General features: G+C 46.0%; 1 protein-coding gene across 4 annotated transcripts in view; it reads right to left on the reverse strand.

The window, feature by feature from the left end:
- Window positions 1–558: 558 nt before the first annotated feature.
- Window positions 559–26,542, reverse strand: part of LOC122639699 (cytochrome P450 CYP72A219-like) — a 99,885-nt gene continuing 73,901 nt past the window's right edge. For 2 of the 4 annotated variants that reach the window (XM_043832610.1, XM_043832605.1), the window contains exons 3-5: window positions 2,159–2,403; window positions 1,246–1,633; window positions 559–1,145 (exon numbers count right to left, since the gene is read on the reverse strand). In XM_043832610.1, coding sequence (XP_043688545.1) covers window positions 720–1,145; window positions 1,246–1,633; window positions 2,159–2,403 — 1,059 coding nt within the window. In that variant the 3' untranslated portion in view covers window positions 559–719. Of the gene's footprint in view, window positions 1,146–1,245; window positions 1,634–2,158; window positions 2,404–2,499; window positions 2,721–2,915; window positions 3,190–26,542 lie in introns of those variants that run through there. The other 2 variants (XM_043832606.1, XM_043832609.1) reach the window with 2 other exon arrangements.

The following is a 26,542-nucleotide window of genomic DNA, read 5'->3' on the forward strand; positions in this document are numbered from 1 at the left end:
ATGAATAGGATTAGTCTTTGATTTGTTTTCCTAGTTAACTTATGTTATCCTAAGATAGAACTTTCAATTTCCTAGTACATCTATATTTCATGTTACTAAGATTCCCATAGTTTGATATTTGTAAGGTCTCTTGACCATGTATATATTCATGGTTCTTAACCATACACAATCAATGAAAAGTATTCTAGTTTGGAATATTCAAATAAAATGAGAACCCGTGGTGGGGTGAAAATTCTAATACAGAGTGGGACTAGTTGACACTATAAGTTAATGGTAATTTTTTTTTCAAACTTGTATTGCATTTTACCGTCAAACCAGCAAGTAGTTAAATTTATTGTCCTACGTTGATATTTTTTCAAACCTCACAAGGCATCTATTCTGCCACGTTGATAGATGATGTTTCCATTCCAACCGTTGGATAAAGTGGTAATGGTCTAGCTTAGACATGTGTCCAATTTCAGAGTCTATAAGCAGAAACATAAAGTTTAGATAGGAAAAATAATGAAAACGGACAGGTCAAATCTATCTTATACCTTCTTAAAATGTCACCAACAGTTATTACACAAATAACAATATTCTCTCCTTTGATGCTAATAGTAGATTTTCAAACACATGTAAAGATGGTACATTTGGTACAAAACACATTAAACTATCAAAATAACTCACAATAAATGTTTCTAATATCAGATCAGCAACAAATGATGATTATGAAGATGATTCTACAGTTTATGTAATATAATTTGAGCACCATACTGTGGATGTAAAGTTACTACAGTAGTAGGAGCATGAGCATAGGATGGAGAAAGTTCAAAAGAAAATCGTTGTAGAATCATTGCTAAAGCCATCTTTGCTTCTATTATCGCGAAGTTCTGCCCAATGCATATTCGAGGACCCCAACCAAATGGGAAAAATGAGACTTTATTCTTTGTGGCCTTTGAAATTCCTTCTGCAAATCTCTCTGGTTTGAATTCTTCTGCATCTTCACCCCATACTTCATGATCATGGTGAATAAGGACTATAGGTAACATTAGCTGTATTCCAGGTGGCAAAGATATTTCTCCTAGTTTTATGTTCTTGTATGTACACCGACTAAGCTGCAGCACTGGTGGATACAATCTGAGAACCTCATACAGAATCATGTTAACCTGCAGTGGAGGATTAAGAAAAGGCAGAAAGTTTAGAAATAACAATGTTCTAAATGTTCATGGTATATTATCTAAGATTGATGGGAAAGTGAGTCCTCACAATTTTGAGGTGATTTAGTCCATCAAAATTCGGTTTGCTCTTTCCAAAGACTTGAAAGACTTCTTCCCTCGCATGCACTTGCCATTCCGGATGCATACTTAATACAATCATTGTCCAAACAAGGAGAACAGATGTGGTTTCCTGCCCTGCAAAGTAGAAGAGCTTACACTCTTTGATGACCTCGTCGATAGTCATCCCAACATTCTTCTTGTTTTTATTTTCTTGAATTTCATTATAGTTAGATTCAAGTAACAAGCCTAACAAGTCATCGTTGTTAGCTTCTCCAGCCTTCATGGCCTCTTGTCTTTTGCTAATGATGCCCATTAGAAGGGCCCGCACTTCGCTGTAAATCTCTTTAATTCTTTTGTTCCTTTTCGTTGGTAGCAAACTGGGCGTACATAATATTGGGGAGGGTAAAGGATCAAAATTTTTTAATCATGACACTTTTCACATTAGAAAACGAAACCTATAACCATGCAGAAAAAGAATGGAAATCACAAACAACAATTGAACATAGCGAAACCCTATACAGGAATTTTACATAAATACCCATATAATCCTTAAGAAAAACCTCAGGGCCTAGGGCCGGTCCTTTGGAATCAACCCACAAATCCAAGCGTTGGAATACAAGACCTCGTACCCCAAACATTCACCTTTTGTTTTGGTGCAGAGATGAATAAATTCAAACACAAGTGAGCTTCAAACTGTGGGTCAAGTCACTAGCATTTAAAAATTTTTTTAACAAGAAGCTAGGGTATCTAAGAAAAAACTTTTGCTACAAATAAGAAGCTATCGAAAATTGAAACTGGTTTGTTGCTTGTAATTCTCAATAGGACAAGGGCAAATTATTCGAATTGATTCTATAAAATATTGAAATTAATCGTTGTAGATCGATAAGAAAGATGAATTGTACCTAAAACCAGGTAAGAATGCAGTCTGCAAAGACTGCATGAGGAGCTGGCCTTGCTCATCTTGCAATTTGAATATCTGTCTACCTTCTTCGTAGGAGCTACCAAATGCTGCCCTAGAGATGACATCCCCTGTTAAATTTTGGAGTTCTGGCCACACATCCAATTCACAACGCCCTTCTGGTGTAACCAATTTCTCCCATTTGCTAACCATCTCATTACTGCTTGTATAAAATGCTGACAACATTTTCTTTAACAGTCAACAAAGAAGAAGAAGAGAAAATTTATCAGCATCAAAATAGAAGAAATAAGATTAGAAAGGAAATGTCAAAGACAAAGAAGCAACCTTTAGTTTTTCCATATGAAAGGCAGGATTTATAATCCTTCTGTGTTTGGCCCATTTCTCACCCTCATAGGTTACTAATCCGCTCACAAAAAACTTTAAGAGTGGACTTCCTTTGATCTTTGCAAAGTGACCAAACTTGTTGCTCATAATGTCCCTTATGAGGTCAGGATCCATAATACACAATCTGGGATTTGTTCCAAACCAAAAGGCAAAGTTTTTACCTGTATTTTCAAATTTACATTAATCAACAATTGATTCTCGTTTATACATAAAAAATATATTCTTTTTTTCTGAGCTTAAAAGAAAATAAAGCAAACGAAAACGTAAAAGCAACCTTACCTTCCCGCAACGAAATTAAAAAAAAAAACACAGAAACTCGAAATAAACTTGCAGAGAACATCAGAGCCAAGACATACCGTACTTCTGTATGGTTTGAAGATGAAAGGGCAGCACACGGGGAACAATATCATGGGATAGGCTCATGGGCTTAGACCGAGCTTCCATGAGCTGCCTTTGGCTCTCTTTCAGGTCGCCCAACAGTAAATTGTATGGAGTGACTTTGATGCCTTGTTCCTCGAGAAGCCTCTCAAGTTTCTTAGGTCTCCACCATATCCAATCCAAAGCCTTCCATCCCAGGAATACAACCAAAATACACAATATCACCATTGAAATGAACCCAATTTCTACCATCACCATTGAAATGAACCGCAAAACGAGAGAGAGAGAGAGAGAACTTGGAACAGCACTACTAACGAGCTCCTTGAGAGAGGAAAGGAAGTGAGGGCATTTATAATTGACGAGGAGCGGAATGGCTTTGTATTCATTTAATTATTTTTTGTGGGGTAGGGCGGAATGCGTTTCTCGATTATGTTTATGACGTATATGCGTGCGTCAAACGCTATCAAACATGAGACCTCCAGATGTTTGCCGTTTTATCAAAAGCCAACTCAGGCCTGCAACACTCAATTGTGGCAACAGAGGCGTTATTTTTAACCAAAAAACAACAGTGGCCTTATTTTTTCTTTAAAAAACCAAAAGAAGAGTTATTTTCAGGTGCAGTGTCCTTGTTAGTGCAATCTGTTTTCCATTAATTGAATGATTCTCCAATTTGGAGTTATAAATGATTACATAGAAGATCCCTAGTCGGTTGTCAGAGAATTACAAAAGATTGGATTCCATATCTATTCTGTATCACTTGTGTGATTTCATGGGATTGTAATCTGATGAATAAGGAATGGTTATCACATGTGGATCTTGGGAGATTGAGAGTGATGTGTCTTCCAAAAATAGGAAAATCCGATCATGAGTGTCCATAAGGAGAAGGATACTCAAGATCGGTTGATACACCCCCTCAAGTGGAAGGTCGATGATAGCGGATCTTCAACTTGTCCCATAAAAACTGGTAGCGTGTACCAGATAATGCCTTAGTCATGACATCAGCAATCTGATCACTGATATAAATAAATTGAACTGTCAACTGCTTCTTGGCCACACGATCTTGCACAAAATGAAGTCGATCTCGACATGTTTCGTGCGGATGTGAAAAACCGGGTTGGCCGAAAGATAAGTAGCTCCAATATTGTCACACCATAATATCGGTGGGGCCTTTACTGGAAAGCCAATTTCATTGAAGAGAGATTCTAACCAAATCAATTTAGCTGCAGCATCAGTTAAAGCCTTATACTCCGATTCAGTGGAAGAACAGACAACTGTTTTTTGTTTCTTGGAGCCCCAAGAGACCAGATTTGGGCTCAAAAATATTGCAAAACCACCAGTAGACTTATGATCAGCCTCATCACTGACCCAATCAGCATCAGAAAAGGCTTGAAGACGAAAGTCTAGTGTTCTTTACAGAAGAAGACCATAATCCCGAGTGTGCTTAAAATACGTAATATACGCTTTACCATGCCCCAATGGTCTTCGGTAGGGGCATGCATGAATTGGCAGACCCGATTTATAGCAAAAGACACATCTGGTCTGGTAAGTGTCACATATTGCAATGCCCCAACAATAGATCGGTATATAGTGACATAAAAAAATGGAGCACCCCCTGCAGCGGATGGTTTGGATACAGTAGCCATAAGAGTGAGGATGCCTTTGCAATTAGCCATCCCAGATCGAGTGAGAAGATCTCCAATGTAACGAGACTGGTTGAGGAGTAACCCTTGGGGATGAGAAAGAGCCTCAATCCCCAAAAAGAAATGAAGAGGGCCCAAATCTTTTATCGAAAATTCCGTAGCAAGGGATGAAAGAAGATGGGTTATTTGGGTTATTGTATTGCCGGTGATGAGGATATCATCCACATAGATGAGAACATAGGTCAAGACACCAGCATGATTGTAAATGAAGAGTGACGGGTCGGTTTTGGAAGCATTGAACCCATAAGAAACAAGAAATTGCGTAAGACGATGAAACAAAGCCTGGGGTGCTTGTTTAAGGCCATATAACGACTGATGGAAGTGACAAACATGGTCAGGACGGCTAGGATTAGTGAAGCCAGGAGGCTGAATCATGTATACTTCTTCAGTGAGGTGGACATGAAGGAAAGCATTGTGGGTGTCTAGCTGGCGAACAGACCATTGATGAGCAACAACCAGCGATAAAATAGTTCGAATGGTGGTAGGCTTCACCACAAGGCTAAACGTATCGGTATAGTCAATTCCATGCTGTTGGTGGTACCCCTTGGCCACCAAGCGGGCTTTATAACGTTCTTAGGTACCATCAGCCTTGCGCTTGATGCGATACACCCACTTACAGCCCACAAGATTCATTGAGGGATGACGGGGAACCAGGGTCCATGTGCCATTGCGCACCAAGGCGTTAAATTCATCAGTCATGGCCGTTCTCCATTCAGGAATTTTGTTTGCTTGGGTAAAGCATGTTGGTTCGGGGTTGAAGGTGGTGGGTGAAGAAGAAGAGGTAAGGGTTTGTGGGGGTTGTAGCCTAGATCGAAGCTGTATGGGGTGAAGCCAAGAAGGTAGAGGAGGTGGTGCTGGTGGGGGGCATATAATTCAGAAATCGATCTGGTCCATGGAGGGGGGATGATGGGGGAGAAGGTATAAGTTGAGCCATTGAAACTGGAGAGGGTGGTACAGCCACCGGTGGTGAATCCAAGGACAATGGTAATGGAGAGGGACTCGGTGTCACATGTGGTGGTGATGCAATTGGTATAGTGTGGGTAGGAGACGAACCTATAGGAGCTACAACCCAAGGAGAGTCATTAGATGGGAGACAGGACAGTGGACCAAGAATTGAAGGAGAGGCAAAGGGATAATTCGATTCATCAAATCGAACGTGATGGGCTATGTAAAAACGATTATGAAGTCGATCAAGACATTGATAACCATGATGGGTAGAGCTGTAACCAAGAAAAACACAAGGTATAGACCTATAGTCCATCTTATGACAGTTGTATGGGCGAAGGAGGGGGTAACACAAGCACCCAAAAATACGTAGAAAATTGTAGTTAGGAATCTTGTTGTGGATCAATTGAAAGGGAGAAAAATTATGTGACCTTGGAGGGCATGCGGTTAATGAGATAAACCGTTTATTCAAATGCAAAGTGGCAGTACTACCTAGGGATTGAAGCATGGGCAAGGAGGGACAAACCCATTTCAACAGTATGACAATGGCGACGCTCCACCGAGCCTTGTTGCTCATGGGTGTGAGAGCAAGAGACACGGTGGGAGATGCCAAGATTTGCAAACAAGGTTGGTAGAGAGCGGTACTCGCCCCCCCTGCAATCAGTTTGGATTGCTTTTAAGGGATAAAACCAAATAAATTTTGAAAAGTCATCAACAAAAATGATAAAATAACGATGTCCATCACAGGAAAGTTCAAGGGAAGGACCCCATACATCACTAAAAATTAATTCAAGAGGAAATTGACTACGAGAACTAGTTTCATGCAACGTAAGACGGCTAGCCTTGCCCAATTGACATGCAGGGCACACAGAATGAAGACGGGAAGAAGGCAGGGTAGATTATTTTGGCGAACCATGGTATGAAGGATGCGCTCATGAGGGTGATCAAGACGAGAGTGCCATCCATCCAAGCTAGTCCTTTCAGCAATACTAACAATTGGGGGAGATGAGGAGGAAGAGGGAAGGGTGTACAAACCACCCTTACTCGGACCGGAAAGAAGCGTCGCCTTGGTGACTTGATCCTTGATACAAAAATAGGAAGAGTGAAATTTAAAAAAGACTCCATTATCTTTTGCAAAGCATTGAACAGAAAGAAGAGGTTTAGTAATGGAGGGGACATGAAGAATATCAAATAATTGAAAAGAGAGAGTGGGAGAAGTGATTTTACCACTACCACCATGAGATATTGAAAGACCCTTACCATTACCTACATGCAAATTGTTCAGACCATTGTAGCTGTCAAAGGATGTCATGGAGTAAAGGTCAAAGGTGACATGGTGGGTAGCACCAGTGTCTGGGTGCCAAGTGCGGGCTAAGGATGGTGGATGAGAGTGATAAGGGAAAGGTGGCGGTTGGGCATAGTGGGCTTGAGGAACCTAAGGGGATGGAGCATGTGCGTGTTGATTGGGTGGGTAATAGGAATAAGAGGCTGGAGATCGGTAAAAGTAGTTCCGGGCTTGGTGATTGGTATAATGGCAAATAGTGCAAAAGAAACGGCCAAACTGAGGAGGACCACGACCACCGTGACCCCTACCAGACCTACCACACCCCCCACGACCTCTATAAGAACCACGACTCAAAGAGGGAGAGCCAGATTTAGTGGAGGAGGGAGGGGACCGGTGAGTGGTATTGGCAGCTGGAGGGGTATATGTTGGTGCAACATCAGTGAGAGATAGCTTCCGAATCTCCCGCATGCTCTCATGGCTTAAAAGAAGACCATGGAGTTCTGGATATGATGGAGGTTCTAGTCGATTCAGAATGCCCAAGACTACATCTTGTAATTCATTATTTAGGGCACGAAGGACGTGCATATTAAATTCAGTGGTGTTCACGGGATTGCCTGACGTAGCAAGCTCATCCGAGATAGACTTGGCACGTTGGAGGAGGAGGGTAACACTCTCATCCAGTTTTAATTTAAGGCTTTGCAACTCAAGATGCAAGGACATCAATCAAGTGGTGGAGGCAGAGCCATAGGCCTCATGGAGAAGGGGAACAAGAGATTCAGAGAGAGAAGCTACAAGGAGACTGACCAATTGTGAGTCCTGTTTAATCCATGCGGCAGGCTCAGCAGGATCCGTGGGACATGGGTGGGATCCATCAAGATACCTAAAGAGTCCTTGACCTTTTAAGAAAGGCACAATTTTCCTCCATATAAGAAAATTTGTTGGTGTAAGTTTGATTGAGAGGAGATGGTGTGCTGAGGGGAAAGAAATAGAGGAGGATAAAGGCAGCGAAGAGGTCGGAAGAGATTCTGTAGTGGAGGATGAAACGGATGAACCAGTGGCCATAGTGGAAGGCACCGACTAGGGTTGTTGAAGAAAGAGGATCAGCAAGCTCGTTGGAGCAAGGAGAGAAAAAAAAAAAGAAATGCTGGCTCTATGATACCATGTTAGTGCAGTATGTTTTCCATTAATTGAATGATTCTCCAATATGGAGTTATTTATGATTACATAGAAGATCCCTAGTCAGTTGTTAGAGAATTACAAAAGATTGGATTCCATATCTATTCTATATCACATGTGTGATTTTATGGGATTGTAGTCTGATGAATAAGGAATGGTTATCACATGTGGATCTCGAGAGATTGAGACTGATGTGTCTTCCAAAAATAGGAGAATCTGATCTTCAGTATCCATAAGGAGAAGGATACTCAAGATCAGTTGATAGCCCCGACATCAATACATGTTTCATGTTTGTATGTTTTTCATTCTTGTTAAACATCATGGGTAGGCCCCATGGGCACCGACTTGGGGAATTTAGCTCATCTCCAGGGAGGTGTGCGCCCAGGGTGCTGTCAGGGGGCATCCAGCAGTTGAGCTGTGCCGCACACATCTCAACACATGCCTAGGGATTTGTGAGGCACAACCCAACGGTTGGCAGTGCCCTAGCAGTTCCTTGCTCCCTGGAGAATATCTTGATCCCCACTTGGGGCAGTCATGGGACCCACAAATCCATTAAGGTTAGAGGAGGACCTCACATAAATATAATGAGTAAGAGGGAGGCTGGGCATATGAGATTGCCGCAGCCCCTCTCTTTCCCTTGTCTCACGTTCTCTCTCCCTGTTGTGTCAAGAAATCACTTGATGGTCCCTTCAGGTGCCACAACCTACAAAAGGACATCAGGGGGGGCAAAGGAGAACCGGTGTGATTTTGGCCTAGGACTCTCCGATGCCTAAGTCAGATCTCTCTGAGTAACTGATGAATTAATGGAATTCAAGATGGATTAATGGGGTAGAATACCTGGGTATTTATAGCTGGGTATGGAGGTGGAGAGTCTACGTAGTTGGTGATGGTTTCCTTGGTGGTAGAGTTCATCACGTAGTAGATCACCTCCTCCTGAGAGGTAGAGTTCGGATAGGGAAGGTGTTCCCTCGCAGATGGACATGTGCTTCCCTCGCATATTGGATAAGATCCTTGAGGGTCGTGCATAGATAAGGTTCATCTCCCTTGAGATAAGATCCCTTTAACGCTAGGATGATGTAAATCCGGGTGGTGATGCCGTTGCCAACTTGGGTGGTGACCTTAGTCCTTGAGTGACCTACTGGGTCTCTTCCTCTTGAGTCTGGCGGATGAGTCTTGAGGTAGTTGGATCTGAGTCGTCCTCTCTTCATGCCATGCCACGTGGTAGATCGGGGTTGGCCCTGAGTATTTATAGTTTATCACGTGCTCCCCACTCTCTTGGAATGAGATGCTCAAGAGAGTAGCTTCTTAGTATGGTGAGGGGCTTATTACGAATAAGTCTTCTTTGGGGGAGTTTCATGACTAGTCTTTCTGGACCGTTCGATTAGTCTTGATCTTCGTGGTAGGTCCCATGTAGTTCTTCTAGTGAGTGGGGGAGGTGAAGGGTTCAATCTTCCCCACTATAAGTTTTCCCTTTTTTATTTCTTTTTGGCTTTCTCTATTTCTTCACTTTTTCCCTCATTCTTCCCTCATTTTCACTTTTCACTTTTCTCCTCTTGCTTTTTCATCTTCTCTCTCTTGCTTTACTCTCTCTTTTCTTTGAAGCTAACTCCATTTCGTTGCCCCCCAAGTGTTTGCTTTTGGGTCTTAGTAGGTAAAGTGGTCTTTCCATCTTCACTCTCTTTCTTTACCTTAGTCTTCTCCTTTCTTGGTCACATCTAGTCTCTTGGTCACATTGGTGCCTGCGGTTTTGGTCTTATCCACCTCTGATCTTGGGCATGCTTATGTCTACGTGGCCTGCCTCAATCACTCAGCCTCGGCCACTCGCCCTCGCTCGCTCGTAGTCACTCGCCCGTTGCTGCTTGGCCTTGGTCACTCGCTCGTCATTCGCTCGTGATCACTCACCCATGCCTGCTCGCGATCACTTGCCCGCGTCCGCCCATGGTCAGTCACCCGCTCTCGATCACTCACCTGGGTCTGTACCTCAGTCGATCGCTCGCCCGTCGGCCACTCACCCATGGTCGCTCACCCGTCGTCCGCTCACCCGCGCCACTCGGCCTCTAGGTACGACCGTGGCCAAAAGAAATTTTTTTTTGGGTACTGACTCAAATTGGTCTTTTGCCACAAACACATCTTTACGCAAACCTTGACCTTGACCCATCACGAACTTCGACCTCAGACCTTGACTTCGGACCTCGACCTTCTTAGTATGTTTCCTTTGTTTTACCGCTATCATTCATTGTGAGTACCTTTGCCATTTGGTCTCTAAGATACTTCCTTGGTTGTGTGTTTGTGCATGTTGCAGTACACTGCTAAAGTGCTTAGCCTGGGAACCAAGGAGTGTCACCCAAGTAAGTCCCCCTTTCACCATGGCCATATCGAGTGGTTCAGATCCTGGTACTGTACATAAGGGGTGCTCCATTGATGGGCCAACCTCAAGCTCGTCCACATCCTCATCTACATCGGGTGTGGACACTCTCCCTCCCTTACCTTCTCCTAGGCCTATTGCTAGTGATGGGGAGGAGGCCGTTGATAGCCCTAGCCCGGACGAGAGTCCTTCTAAAGATGGTTTTGGGGTGGCACCCCCGATCATAGATCCTGATAGTAGGATGGGACGGTTCTCAAGCATCTTGACCGCATTGGACTTGGCGTCCTTTCGCCGGTTGTACCACATACCTTCTGAGATTGTTCTCCGCACCCCTGGGGGAGACTATCGCGCCTTCTCCCACCGGGCGGATGAGGTCTACCTTTATGATATTTTCTTCTCCTATGGCCTCTACTTCCCTATCCTCTGATTCGTCGAGTTGGTCTTGGATCATTGGCACCTTACCCCCGGGCAGATGTTGCCCAACTCTTAGAGGGTTATCCTGGGCTTTTATGTATTTTTCGTCTGGATGGGGTGTGCCGCTACTGTTCCTCTGCTCTCACATTTTTATACGTTGAGGAAAGGGGATGATGAGTGGTACCACTTCTACCATCGTGCTCTCAAAAGGTCCTTTGCCAACTTCAACTTCTTTGAGGGGCTCACCGATTTGGTGAAACGTTGGAGGGATTGATTCTTCTTTGCCACAATCCCCCAATGTTTGTTACAGACCACTCGGGAGGCCATTGACCTAAACAGTGTGAACCGTTCTCTTGAGTTGAATGACTTTGAGAATGAGTCCCTCACTCGGTGCCTAGGAGGCAGCAAGTTCGATGTTCGCCAGTTGGACTCGGAGGCCTTCTTATTCTTTTGGAAGTTGAGTCTGGGTAAGCTCTTCAGTTTCGTTCCAGTGCCCATACTTGTACTTATATTTTTCTTTTGTTTATCTGATGCTGACTTGGTTTCTTTCTCTGTCTGTTGTTGTTGTCAGTGGACCTACGACTTGACCTTGAGCATTTTTACACCAACGCCCGAAAGAGGGCGGCTCAGCAGACGGCTACCCAAGCCACGCTTTCTTGTCTAGATGCCTCTTCTATTAGGGTAGGAGTTGCCCACACTCCGTCAGTCCCCACTCCTCCTCCCACCATTGTTCTGGCCATGGATGCCAACAGGAAGGCGGGTCCCAGTCCCCCTAGCACCGGGAGGGGCTCTTTGGTGTTTAAGCTTCCTTAGCCTACTCATGCTACTTCTCCTGTACTTGGTGATTCTGTTCCACCCTCCTCCAAGGGTAAGGGGGTGGTCTCCTCTTTGGGTGCTGTCGCAGATCCACCGGCCCATCTCCTTTGGTCCTTCCCTGGGACTCCTTTAGTCCTTCCCTGGGACATCCAGGATGGTGCATCTATCACTGTTGGTCGAGACGTCGTACGAGAGTGGTTGGATAGGGGCCAGCTTTCTTCAGACCATGAGGCCTTGCATGAGATGAGTGACTCGGAGCTGCTAAAGTCTCTTTATGGAGATGTTACTTCTGTAAGTTTTGTACTTTTTGATTTCTCTTTCTTCGTTCTAATATGTTGGAGGCTTGCTGACAGTGATTTGGTTGCAGGTCCAGTACCATACTACTGAGGCGGTACTTCGCTTCGAGAAGTATGTCTTCCAAAGGGTCCAGCATACCTGGTCCCTGCGGAGTTTGGAGAGGGACCTTTTGGAGCAGAAGGGCGCCCGCGAGGAGGGTGCTATCCGGGAGAGGAGGATGTCAGAGGACCTGGAGCATGGTACTGGAGGCCCAGAGCTCAGACTTGGAAGCCAGGGTTCGGGTACTTGTGGAGGAGCTCTAGACCTTGAGGCGGGACCATGATGCTAACCAGGTCCGAGCCCGCGAGCAGGCCGTGGCAAAGTTTCGAAGATCCCAAGCCTTGGAGGACATGTTTTATGAGTACAATGATGAGGTTTACTCCATGGGCATAAATGACGCGGTGGCGTACGTCCTTTGGGAGACTCCTGGCTACGGCTTCTCTAGGTTTTTGAGCTATGTGCCATTGGTCGCTGCAGTCGCAGACGAGGTTACAGTTGCTCAACCAGAGGAGGGTGTGGCTCCCCCTGTAGAGGGTGTGGTTCTCCCTAAGGAGGGCGTGGCTCCTCCCCCTAAGGAGGGTATGGCTCCCCTTGAGGAGGGTGTGGCTCTCCCTTGACTTCTTTTGCTGCATTGTACTTCTTTCCCTTTTTGGATGCTGGATGTTGAACTTGGGACATATTCTTATAATTATCTTTACCTCTTTTACGTTATCTTCTTCTTTTTATCCTCGCCCCTTTGTATATTGCTTTTCGTTGTTTCACGTTCGTAGCCAACAGGCCTCGGTGGCATATCGCCTCGTGGCCAACAGGCCTTAGTGGCCGCCTTGTGGCCAATAGGCCTTGGTGGCATTCTACCTCGTGGCCAACAAGCCTTGGTGGCATTACCCCTCGTGGCCAACAAGCCTTGGTAGCATTACCCCTCGTGGCCAACAGGCCTTAGTGGCATTCCGCCTCGTGGCCAACAGGCCTTGGTGGCATTACGCCTCGTGACCGATAGGCCTTGGTGGCATTCCACCTCGTGGTCAACAAGCCTTGGTGGCATTATGCCTTGTGGCCAACAGGCCTTGGTGGCATTACCCCTAGTGGCCGATAGGCCTTGGTGGCATTCGCCTCATGGCTAACAGGCCTTGGTGGCATTACGCCTCGTGGCCGACAGGCCTTGGTTGCATTCGCCTCGTGGCCAATAGGCCTTGGTGGCATTACACCTCATGGCCAACAGGCCTTGGTGGCATTCACCTCGCGGCCAACAGGCCTTGGTGGCATTACGCCTCATGGCCGACAGGCCTTGGTGCTTGAAAGTGCTTGACCAATGATGGAGAGATACACAGATGTAGCCAAGAACGAACGTTTATTACTTCAAAACTTCAAAATTTTAAAAAGGTCCTTCAAATCCAAAAAGAAACTTTAAACAACTACTGTATCTGCGGCTAACAACCATAACTACTATGTCCTACTGGTAGTACTTCTTCAGGTGCTCTGAGTTCTAGGCTCGATCTGTCTTCTTGCCCCTCGGAGTTTTCAAGTGGTATGTCTCTGGCCGTATAAGCTTGAAAACTATGTAGGGTCCTTCCCAGTTTGCGGACAACTTTCCTTCCTTCCTAGGTTGTGATGCTCGAGCCCTCTTTAGAACTAGGTCCCCCTGGTGGAATAGGCTCCTTGACCCTTGCGTTGTAGTACTTGGACGTTTGTTGCTGGTATGCTACGTTCCTAAGTAGTGCCTTCTCACGAACCTCGTCCAAGAAATCCAAGTTTACCCTGAGTCCATCATCATATGTGTGTTCATTGAAGTGCAAGACTCTATGGGACATGGCTAAGATTTCAACTGGTGCCAAGGCCTCAGTACCGTATGCCAGTCGGAATGGGCTTTCTCCTATGGGGATCCTTACTGTTGTTCAGTATGCCCACAGGACACTAGGAAGTTCCTCGACCCACTTCTCTTTTGCTTCCTCTAATCTCTTCTTGATTCCCTTGAGCAGTGTTCTGTTTATCATCTGCACCTGACCATTGGCCTATGGGTAAGCCACGGAGATAGGCCGTTAGTCAATGTGATATATCTGGTAAAAAGCCTTAAATATAGGATTGTTGAACTGTTTCCCATTGTCCATGATGATGATCTTTGGCACCCCGAACCTATAGATTACCTCATCGCAAACGAACTTTTCCATCTCTTTCTTTATTATTCTTGCCAACGGTTTAGCTTCAACCCACTTGGTGAAGTAGTCGATGGCGACCACCAAGTACTTTCTATTCCAGGATGCTGGGGTGAAGTCGCCAAGGATGTCCATCCCCCACATGGTGAATGGTATGGGGTTAAGGATGGAGGTCAACTTTGTGGCCGGCTGGTGTGGCACTAGGGCGAACAACTAACATTGCTCACAAACTTTAAAATATTTTATGGCCTCCTCATGCATCCGCGGCCAATAGAACCCCTGGCGGAGGACTTTATAGGCTAGCGCTTGCCCTCCCATTTGGCTTCTGCATATTCCATGATGAACCTCCGCCAAGGCGTACATAGCTCCCTTGGGTCCTCGGCACCTGAACAATGGTGTAGTGACCGCTCTTTTATATAGTACCCCGTCAATGACAGTGTACTTTGCTGCCCGCATCCTTAGTTTTCTGGCCTCGACCTTGTCTTCTGGTAGTATGTAATTCTATAAATAACTGACGATGGGGTCCATCCAGCTTGGCCCCTCCTCGATCTCGTTGACTTGTTTCTTTTGGTACGTTGGCTCATGAAGTATCTCAACGTACACGGCACTAGTCAAATTCCGAAGCTCATCATTTGCTAGCCTAGACAAGGCGTCTACTGTGGCGTTCTCGATCCTTAGGACTCAAACCATCTCAAACTTCACGAACTCTGCAATCAATTCATGAGCACGCGTCAAGTATGCTGCCATGCGTTCATCTTTCTCTTCGTACTCCCCATTCACCTGATTCACTATGAGTTGGGAATCACTTCGGATGGCTAGGTGAGTGACCTGAATGTCTTTGGCTACTCGCAGTCCGAAAAGCAGTGCCTCGTACTCCACCTCATTGTTGGAGGCCTGGAATGTGAATTAGAGTCCGTACTGGATCCAAAAACCTTCAACTCTGGTGAGTATGAACCCAGTCCCGCTCCTTACCGCGTTACTCAAACCATCCATAAATGTCTCCCACAATCCTTGATCATGCTCCTTAGGTTGCGTTTCTTTTGGCTTGACCTCCGACAAATTGCACTTGGCGACGAAGTCCGCTAGGGCCTTACCTTTGATGGCCGTCCGAGGTTAGAACTTAATGTCATGCTCCCTCAACTCTACCGCCCAGGTAATTAATCGTCCTGATACATCTGGTTTGTGTAGCACCTTCTTTAGCGGTAGGTCTGTGAGTACCACGATCGTTTGGGCCTGGAAGAAGAGCCTTAGCTTTCTTGCCGTGATCACGAGTGTATAGGCTATCTTCTTGATCTTGATGTACCTAGTCTCTGCATCAATCAACATGTGGTTGACATAGTAGATAGGTCTTTATTGTTTGCCTTCCTCCTTTAATAATACCATGCTTACCGCAAATGGGGTGGCAGCCAGGTAGAGTTATAACTCCTCGTTAGGTTCCGATCGTCCAAGTAGTGGTGGACTCTCCAGATACCTCTTCAATTCGTCAAAGGCTCTCTGGCACTCCTCCGTCCATATGAAGTCTTTAGGATTTTGAAGGTTCTTCAACGTCTTAAAGAATGGTAGACAGTTATCCCCGGCCCGCGAGACGAACCTTGATAGGGCCACGATCCTTCCATTCAGCCTCTATACCTCCCTGACCGTTCGAGGTGGCGACATCTCCTGGATGGCCCTGATCTTTGACGGATTGGCCTCTATTCCATGTATTGAGACCATGAAACCTAGGAACTTTCCTGGCATCTCGCCAAAGGCACACTTTACTAGGTTCTGCCTCATCTGGTTCTTCCTCAGTACCTCGAACACTTCCTCCAAGTCAGTTAGGTGCTGTTCGGCCTTGACACTTTTTACAAGCATGTCATCCACGTACACCTCCATGTTGCACACGATCTGCTCCTCAAACATCTTGTTGACCATTCTCTGATAGGTCGCTCCCACGTTCTTTAGCCTAAACGACAGACACGGTAATAGTAGTTCTCCTTATTCATCTAGAATGCGGTGTAGGACTCATCTTCCTCATTCATGAGGATCTGGTTGTAGCAGGAGTACACGTCCATGAAGGTCAGCATCTCATGGCCTATGGTTGCGTCAATCAATAAGTCGAACCTTGGGAGGGGGTATTCATCCTTTGGGCATGCTTTGTTCAGATCGGTGTAGTCAACGCAGATCCTCCACTTCCCATTTGGTTTTGGTACCATCACCACATTCATGAGCCATGCCATGAACTTCTCCTCTCTGATGTACCCCGAATGGCTCAACTTCTCGACCTCTTCTTTGATTGCAGTCTGTCGGTCAAGGGTAAAGTTTTGCCGCTTTTATTGTACTGACTTCCTGGTTGGATCCATGTGCAATCTATATTCAGCTATGTGCTGGGGTATGCCTGGCATGTCCGAGGCTAGCCATGCAAAGACATCCGAGTTCTCTTTGAGGAGTCACCCAAGCTTGTCCTTCTATTCCTCGTTCAACAGCAACCCAACTTACACTCCCTTGGAGGGATCGTCCTCACTAAGAGGGTACAGGACTAGATCGTCCATTGGCTTTCCTCTTCGCTCTGTTAGTTCATCTCTTGGGTCACTAATGAGGTTCTCTACACATAGTGCCATCCCCCAAGCATTGCCATTATTCTTCTTGACAAATGTCGCATAGCACTCCCTAGCTTTTTTCTAGTCTCCTCTGATCCTGCCCACCCCATTCTCTGTCAGGAACTTCACCTTTATGTGGATTGGTGAGACGATTCCCTTGAAAGCAGTTAGGGATGGCTGTCCCAGAATGCCATTGAAGGATACTACGACCATGAAGTTAACCATGATCGTGGTCTGTTGAGGATACTCTCCGATGGTGACGAGCAATTCCATAGTTCCTCTGATGGAGGTGGTGGCGCCCAAGAACCCATGGAGATGGGTTAGTTTTAGCTTGAGCTAATCGTCGCTAAACCCGAACTGCCTGTAAGCTTCCAGTGAGAGCACGTCCACAGATGCTTCAGTATCCACTAGCATCCTGTGCATCGCTCGATTGGTTATATCCACCTGGATTGCTAGGGCATCCTCAAGTGGCAGGCTCACTCCTTCTAGCTCGGCGTCTGAGAAGGAGATTATCGTCTAGGCCTTGGCTACCTTGCTTGGCTTCTCCGCTACTCCTACGAACCTAGCATGGGCTTTGGCCTTTCTCATGGACTCCTGCCCTGGTCCTCCCAGTATGGTAAGGATTGGGGCTCCTCTGGAGTTGCTTGGTCTTGCTCCATCCTTCCTTTCCTCCGGGTGGTCTCTTTCTCTATCACGATCAGTTCTTTCATTCTTCACGTCGTGGCTCCTCTCTTTCACGGTCACGATCTTGGTCTCTACCTCCTTGGCCCGAATGGTCCTCTCGTCCTCCTTTCACATACCTGTTCAGACTCCCCGCCTTTACAATTTGTTCTATCTCCCTCTTCTGTTGGATGTAGTCCTCTGCATCATGTCCAATGTCCTTGTGGAAGAGACAGTACATGTTCGGATTACACTTCTCAGGCCTCGTGAGCATGGGCCGTGGCCAATGGAGTAGGCCACAGTCTTGGATCTGCATGAGGATCTGGGACGTGGTGGTATTCAGGGGTGTGTATTCAGGGCTGCTTGCTTGGTCATTCCTCTCTAGGCGACGTTTGGTCTTCTTTGACAGGCAGTCACCTTTTTCCTGTTCGTGCTCGGTCCTCGATCTTTTTCTCACTTTACGATCATCCGGTGATGATCTCTTGTTGACTTGAGGTTTGGCCTCAATCACCTTCTTCCGATCTTGCAGTACCTTGGCCATGTTGGTGAACTCGTTGCATCGCTCTAGAAGTTCCTTCATCGTCTTGGTCTCATGTCGTGCCAATTCCTTGACTAAGTCCAGGTCTCTGATGCCCCCACTCAGAGCTGTGTGCTGGGTCTGGTAGTCTAGGTCTTGGACCTCCAAGGATTCCTTCGTGAACTGGTGACGTACTCTTTGAGGGACTCCTCAGGGTTCTGCACCACATTCAGCAAGTTGATCATGGTCTTCTTCTGCTTGACGCTGCTTTGGAAATAGGTGATAAATTGTTCATAGAGTTCTGTGAATGAATTTATCGATCGAGGCCTGAGCGTTGAAAAGCACGAAGTAGCAGCACCCTTGAGGGATGCAGGGAATGCTCAGCAGGAGACCACTTTCGATCCTCCATATAGGGTCATCATCCCATTGAAGTAATTGATATGATCATTAGGATCCGTGGTACCACTATAGAGTTTGAAGGTGGGTAGCCTAAATCGGTATGGGAGTGATGCAGCCCTGATCTCTGTCGAGAATGGGTGTTGGCCTGGCATGGAGTATGTTTCACCCTTCGTCTGATTCTTCAGTCCTTCTAGCTTCTCATCCAACTCTCAGAGCTTTTTATCTAGTTCCTCATCACATTTGGTCATCTGATTGCCGCAAACCTGTTCTCAACCCCTTCGTGTTGCCCCTTCATGTGCTGAGTTCTGGCGGGAGGGTAAGATGTAACAACACGACGACCCCAGGTGTGACCATAAGGGACTCAGATACATTTAACTCTGCTCTGGGGTAGGCTCTCTTCCCAATCGCCCCTCGAACATTGATCTTCTAAGTGAGCCATGTGATTGGGTTCCTTCGTCCTATGAGTTTAGGAGGCAGCACGTTCCGATCGGACCGGTAGATCCACAGTCCTCACAGGGCAGGGTACCTGATTACCCTGCGCATGGGCTGAGTCCGCGTACCTCGCGGCTCTCTCCTATCCTTCAGCTTCCGGGGTGGCCCCCTTGGGTCTTGCTCTTGTTGAGGTAGTGGCTCTGTCCTTGGTGGTGGTGGCAACACCCTCTTGCAACGGAACGGCACCCGCTGCCTCAGGTAGTCTTGAAAGAGTCTTTGGTCCTGGAGGATCTATCGTTGCAAGTCATTGATCTGACCTATAGTTGCTGGTGCATTAGGGTCAGCCATCACCTCTCTAGGTACCACCTCATTGAGGTTGGTCTCTCCCGCATCAATGCATCCATTCTCTGGATTCCCCGTCTCTTGGACTTCAAGTTGATCGGGTTCGAGAGCTCTCCAGAGGTGGTGTCTCATTCCTATCCCACCCCAGCATTGGTAGAGGGAGCGGCCTTCCTTCGTGGTGCCATTGAATGCTTTGAGAAAACGAGAATGAGCTAGTAGGTAAGATGGCTAGCATCGTTCCCACAAATGGCGCCAATCTGTTGCATCAAGAAATCGCCTGGTGGTCCCTTCGGGTGCCGCAACCTACAAAAGGACATCAGGGGGCAAAGGAGAACCGGTGTGGTTCCGGCCTAGGACTCTCCAATGCCTAAGTCAGATTTCTCTGAGCAACCGATGAATTATTGGAATTCAAGAAGGGTTAATGGGGTAAAATACCTGGGTATTTATAGCTAGGTATGGCAGTGGAGAGTCTAGGTAGTTGGTGATAGTCTCCTTGGTGGTAGAGTCCATCACGTAGTAGATCACCTCCTCCTGGGAGGTAGAGCCCAGATAGGGAAGGTGTTCCCTAGCAGATGGACATGTGCTTCCCTCGCGTATTGGATAAGATCCTTGAGGGTCATCCGTAGATAAGATTCATATCCTTTGGGATAAGATCCCTTTGCTGGTAGGATGATGTAAATACAGGTAGTGATGCCATTGCCGACTTGGGTGGTGACCTTGGTCCTTGAGTGACCTACTGGGTCTCTTCCTCTTGAGTCTGGCAGATGAGTCTTAAGGTAGCCGAATCTAAGTTGTCCTCTCTTCATACCATGCCATGTGCCAGATCGGGGTTGGCCCCGAGTACTTATTGTTTATCACTCCCTCACTCTCTTGCTCTAGTCAGGCTCTCTCTTTGTGTTTGATCACACCTTTGTGTGTGTGTGTATTGCTTAGGGATTCCATCTTGTTCCCTTGAATTTGGAGTGTGGAATCTCCATTGGAGAAATTTAACGAGTTCGTGGATCGTTACGAAGCTTGTGAAATCAGAGTTCGTGCGGATCGATGCGTAGGGTACTAATCTAAACTATCATCTTCAACTTTTACATCATAATATCTTCTTTCTGCAATCCCAGCCGAATCGAGATCCTCTGTTGCCGCCTGCCCATGCGTGCAGCCTCACACAGACAGGAGTGAAATGATCACCCTATCCACTGCCCCGAGCACCCTACCTGGATAGGATCCACGTGGGGTCAATGCCTTGCCTATACGAGGCTACAGGCCGGTCACATGGGTAGGGGGCAGCAAAGGATCCAAATTGCCTTCTTGTACTATTTTCTGTATTTTTTTTCCACGTTTTTTAACTTCGAACATGCCTCTTTTTCACCAAAAAAAAAAACATGCCTCTTTTTTTTGTTTTATGAAAAGAAATTATTTATAAAACTTGAACAAAAGAGTACATCTAGGGAGGTATAGTTACTTCCATGTCTGTACAGCAGTGAAGTTCTATGTTTCTAAAGTTTCTCAGTTGCATCTGCTAAAGCAAAAAAACTACTTATAAGGTTCAAAAAACATGCCTCTGGAGAAAGAATTATGAAATAAAATTAACTAAATAGCCTATAGAGAGAAGTTTTGCAGCTTCACTCATTATTATGCGGTCTACAAGTCCACAACATTTGTGCTTATTCAAGCTACCAAATAGTAGATATTTGGGTTGTGATGGAAGCCTTTCCTAGGTGGACTATAAAGAAAACATTGTTCATTTTTAGTGATAGATATTTTTTTTTATCTTTATTTTTGTTAGTAAATTTAGGCCTCAAGCTACCAGATAGCAAATAATTTGGGCTCTGATGGAAGCCTTTCCTATGTGGACTATAAAAGAAAACATTATTCATTTTTAGTCATAAAATTTTTTGTGATCTTTATTTTTGTTAGTAGATTTTGTTTTATCAAGACACTACCATGGTTTAAAAAGAGAGACCCGACTAGAAAACATTCCATCGGGCAAAGTTATGAAAGGGGGAGAGAGGAGGGGGGGATAAGCCATCATATATGTGACAAAAACAAACTAGAAGCTCTAAGAAAGGATGGTGAGCTTGAGGATTAAAACTACGAGAAACAGAACAAACAAAACAGAACTAAAGTGTTTTTCTTTTTATGGGAAAATGAAAATATTATATTAAGCCAGGGCAAATTTACATTTAAAACATATAGAAAAGGGGAATTAGAGATTTGGGCCTTAAGAGCCCAAAAACGCAAAAGAGAGTTGATGTTCTCATCCTATGTACAACAAAAAGAAACTTCTTTAATTGGCTATATCCACAATTTGCAAAAAGAGGGTTAGAAGTGTCAGAAGCCAAGGAGCTCGGGATGGAGATGGAAGAAGACCGGGCAGTATCTTACTAGAGCACCAAACTTCTTTCATCTTCAAACCTAGTTTCTTGGCTTGCTCTAATCCTGTGAGAAGTCCAAAAAGTTCAGGTTCGAAAACATGTCTAGATGGAATTGTTCCTGCTGCGATCAAAACAAATTTGCCCTTAACAAAATGCATGAAGCCCACCCTGCTGGTTCTATGTCCCTAGGTTCAAACCCTGCACATATCAACACAGGAAAATCCAAAGTAGGAAAAGCAGGAAATGAAGAAAAGTAATTAATGTCGTCATTAATTACAACCCAGGATGATAATGACGGTGGAGAGATATTAAGATCTATCAACCAACGATCAATCTTCCTCAACACAAGCAAAGGATCAGGCTTAACAGAATTGAAAACAATACAATTCCTGGTATCCCAAATATAATAACAAGTTAAAATAAAAACCAAAAAAAACCAGCTCAAAGATGATTTGTCAAGCTTGTGATTGATCAATGTAGAAATGCAATAATGTTCCAAAGAGGGGTGGGAAATAAACTCGGTTCTCAGACCCAAAGGACCAGATGCCTAGATTTGTTTGGCCCAGTCACAAGAGAGGAAGATATGCTAGTGGGTCTCGACACAAGTGCCACAGAGAGCACAAGTGGGATCGATTTGAGTCCATTTCAAAATTGTATCCTTAACCGGAAGCCTTGCATGTAATACACGCCAGAAAAAGATTTTAAATTTAGGATGAAGCTTAAGTTTCAAAAAAAACTTCCACAAAGAGGAAAGAAGTAAATCAAGAACCAAGGGTAATGATTGACAATGTTTAGCTGCCAACTTAGTGTTAAAAATTCCATCCTTGGTTAGGGTACACCACCAAGAGTCCTTTAAATTGGACAAAGGGATATTCAAAATTACAAGGAGGAGGTTAGGAGTCACGTTCCCAATTAACTCCTCATTCCAAGAGGAAGAGAGAATAAAGGAGCAGACTTTCTCCGGAGAGATGTCAGGGGTAATGGTTAAACCAGGGATGGAGGGAATCCAAGGATCAATCTAGAAATGGGTATCACGCCATCTCCTACTTTTCTTAGGCTGATGGTTTTGAGTAGAGGGATGATGGATGTAATGCTATTCCAAGACCAAGTCTCCAGCCCAACTTAAGGAATAAAGAATCATGTTGGATTTTGGCCATTCAGAAGTACTAAAGTGTTGGGAAAGCAAAAGGATATAATCCACTAGGACGTGAGTTACCCAATCAGCAGTACTAGTGCCATGGTTCAGTAGAATAACAAGGGCCTTGCAGTCTAAAACAAACACCACGTAGTGAAAATTCATTCTCAATGCGAAGCAGATCACATCTCTGAGATCCTTTGCTTCTATGGCTGAAGAGGAAAAGCCCATACTAAAGCTTCTCTATGCTCCTATAAACTAGCATCAGCTATCACAAAGAACAATTTGAGGGGCACCACAAGGTCGTATTGGCGACGACCGAGCACCATTTGAGAAAACAAGAATGAAGCCAAGCGAGATGATGCAAAGGAAGACAAATTAGGAAGGGCATATGTTAATCTTACATCGATCAAAACGTAGACTGGACTACCAGTAAAGGTCCAATGACTTTATAGCATACTAGATGTCCGAGTTAGTTTAATGAACGACAAAATGATTCTGAGCCTTCCAAATAACCCAAATTAATGAAGACCATAATATCAGCACATGCCTACTTTCCAAAGCACTGTAGACATCTCATTTTGTTACCCTAGAGTAAACCAAGCAATGATGAAACTGATTGATAAACCCAAAATCACCCTGACCAATCAGGGACTGCCATGTGTTCAAACCCAAGAAGGAGGGCCAGCTCAGGACCAGAACCAAGCAGACAAACCCCGGACAGAGAGCAGACCCAAACCGGACCCGGGCACGGACCGCATGACCCCTGGCACGGATCAGAGCTGGGCGCGGACTGCCATGGGCGTGGACCGTCCCCAGGCATGGGCTGTCTAGGCATGGACTGCCTGGGCGCAGACTAGGCATAGATGAAGACCCCAGACGCGGATCTCCTCGGGCATGGTCATCCGTGGGCGCGGACTCCCTCGAACACGATGGCGACCACCACCATCAACAAGACGGACCACATCACCAAGGACTCTAGGCCATCGCCTATCAGTCACGTAGTCTGAACGTACTCATGTACTATAAACCTCATCTATCACGTAGATAGGTTTATCCATCAAGGATACCAATTCTATCATGACACTACGTCTCTCAGGAAGACGACTATCAAGTCTATCGTGACACCACATCTCACAGAAGACAACCAATCAAGGATGAGCCCTGCTACCCAGGGACTTTATCACCTACGAAGGCCACTCTACATTAATCAGGACTCTCCACACCGCCACACTCTACTATAAAAGGGAAGGTACTCTACCCCATCAACCCATCTTGAATACTATTATTCATCTGTTTGCTCAGGAGATCTAACTTTGGCATCGGAGAGTCCTAGGCCAAAACCACTAGTTCTCCTTTGTCATCCCTTGGTTCTTTTGCAGGTTACGGCACTTGAAAGGACCCTTGAACAATTTTCTGATGCAACAGATTGGTGTCGTTGGTGGGAACGACGCTAGCCATAGTATCTACTAGCTTGTTTCCATAACTGTTCAATCATGGCACCACGGGGTAAGAAGACTGCTCCCTCCACCAATAATGCCCCAAGGAACGGATCACTTCCTCCAGAGAGCTCTCGTCACAGAGCCAATGACCATGACCATGTCTCTCTAGAGAGGGAGATCCCAGACGACGATCAAGTTACGGTGGTCGAACCCAGCAACGAAGTGGTGGTGGAGGTAGTACCTGACCCCAATGCACCAGCAACTATGAGTCAGATCAATGACCTACAGCGACAAATCCTTAATGACCATTAACTCTTCCACGACTACCTGAGGCAGCGTGCAACATCACACCATCGTAGGATGGGCCCTCTATAGGAACAAAGCCCTAGGAGGTCGCCTCCCAGGGGTGATAGGTCAGGGAGGCCCACCAGGCAGCGGGAGGAGCCTTCCTAGGTTCCCAGGCAAACAACAGACCCTCAGCGTGATCGAATCAGGGGAGAACACCATCACACTAATCCATGGTACCTAACCCAGAAAGGTCAATTCGAAGGTCAGTGTTCGATGGTCGACAAGGAGGAAGTTATGCACCAGAGCCAAGCCAGACCTACAGCGAAGAAAGCCCCTCGTGTTCATGACAAGATTCATCGCGACATGACCCTTCACCCTCTCACCAACAGTCAAGACGGGAGGGGACTTCCAGGAGAGGACGCAACTGAGGTCACAGTGAACGACCAGTCAAACATGAGGGACCAACACGGGATGAAGAGTTAGACAAGAGACTCCGAGAGTTGGACGAGAAACTGGAAGGGTTGAAGAAGCAGACCAAGGGTGAGACACACTCAATCCCTGAACAGCACCCAATCTCAGAAGAGATCATGTTCACCTCACTTCCATCCAGGTTCAGGTTACCCACCTTTGAACTCTACAGTGGTACCACCGACCCTAATGACCACATCAACTATCTCAATGGCATGATGACACTATACGGTGGTTTGGACGTGGTATCCTATCGAGCATTCCCTGCATCCCTCAAGGGTGCAACTACTTCCTGGTTCTCCAGACTACGACCGAGGTCAATAGGTTCGTTCGTAAAACTGTGCGAGCAATTCGTTACCCGCTTCTAGAGCAGCGTCAAGCAAAAGAAGACCACGGTCAATTTACTGAATGTGATACAGAACCCTGGGGAGTCCCTCAGGGAGTATGTCAGCAGGTTCACCAAGGAGTCCTTGGAGGTCCGAGACTTAGATGACCAAACCCAACATGCAGCCTTGGCTGGGGGCATCAGAGACCTGGAGCTAATCAAGGACCTGGCATGTCATGAGACCAGGACCATGAAAGAGCTCCTAGAATGATGTAATAAGTTTGCCAACATGGTTGAAGTACTGCAAGCTTGAAAGAAGGCAATTGAAGTTAAACCACATGACAACAAGAGGTCAGTGCCAGATGACCGCAAGGAAAGTAAGAGATCGAGGACAGGGCATTGACAAAAGAAGGGCAATCGCCCATTAGGAAGAAGTGACCGTCGCCCAGAGAGGAGTGAGAGAGCAAGCAGTCCAGAGCTCACACCGCTGAACACCACCAGGTCTTAAATCCTTATGCAGATCTAGGACCGTGACCTAATCCGATGGCCACGACCCATGCTGGTAGGACCTGAAAAATGCAATCCCAACAAGTACTATCTCTTCCACAAAGAGAACGGGCATAATACAGAGGAATGCTATCAACTGAAGAGAGAGATAGAAAGCCTTGTAAGGGCGAGAAGCTTGAATAAGTACATGAAGGGGAGACATGATGGCCGTTCGAGCCAAGGAGGCCGATGTCGTGATCGAGAAAGAGCAGAACCAAGAAGAGAAGAAAGGAGGGTGGACCGAGATAGAGAGAGAGATCGTACTGATGAAAGAAGAGATGTGTCGAAACCCAGCGGCACCAAGGGAGCCCCCATCCTCACCATACTTGGAGGACCGGGGCAAGAGTCAACCAGGAAAGCCAAAGCCCATGCCAAGTTCGTGGGAGTACCAGAGAAGCCAAGCAAGATGGCAAAGACCGAGACGGTGATCTCCTTCTCCAATGAGGACTTGGAAGGTGTGAGCTTTCCACATGAGGATGCCCTGGTTATACAAGTGGAGATAGCCAACCAACCAGTACATAGGGTGTTGCTAGATACAGGGGCATCCGTGGATGTGCTCTCACTGGAACCCTACCGCAAGTTCAGATTCAGAGACGATCAACTCAAGCCAGAGCCCACCTACCTCCATGGATTCTCGGGTGCCACAGCCTCCATCAGAGGCACCATAGAGCTACCCGTCACCTTGAGAGAGCACCCTCGATAGGTGACCATCATGGTAAACTTCATGGTCGTCAGGTCCGTGGTGTCATTCAATGGCCTCTTAGGGCGACCTTCCCTAATAGCCCTTAGAGGTGTCGTGTCTCCACTCCACCTGAAGATGAAGTTCCCCATTGACAATGGAGTGGGGGAAGTTCGAGGTGACCAGAAGAAGGCCAGAGACTGCTATGCCACCTTTGTGAAGAAGAACAATGGCAACACA

The sequence above is a fragment of the Telopea speciosissima genome, chromosome 9, assembly GCF_018873765.1.
Source record: "Telopea speciosissima isolate NSW1024214 ecotype Mountain lineage chromosome 9, Tspe_v1, whole genome shotgun sequence".
NCBI classification, from domain to species: domain Eukaryota; kingdom Viridiplantae; phylum Streptophyta; class Magnoliopsida; order Proteales; family Proteaceae; genus Telopea; species Telopea speciosissima.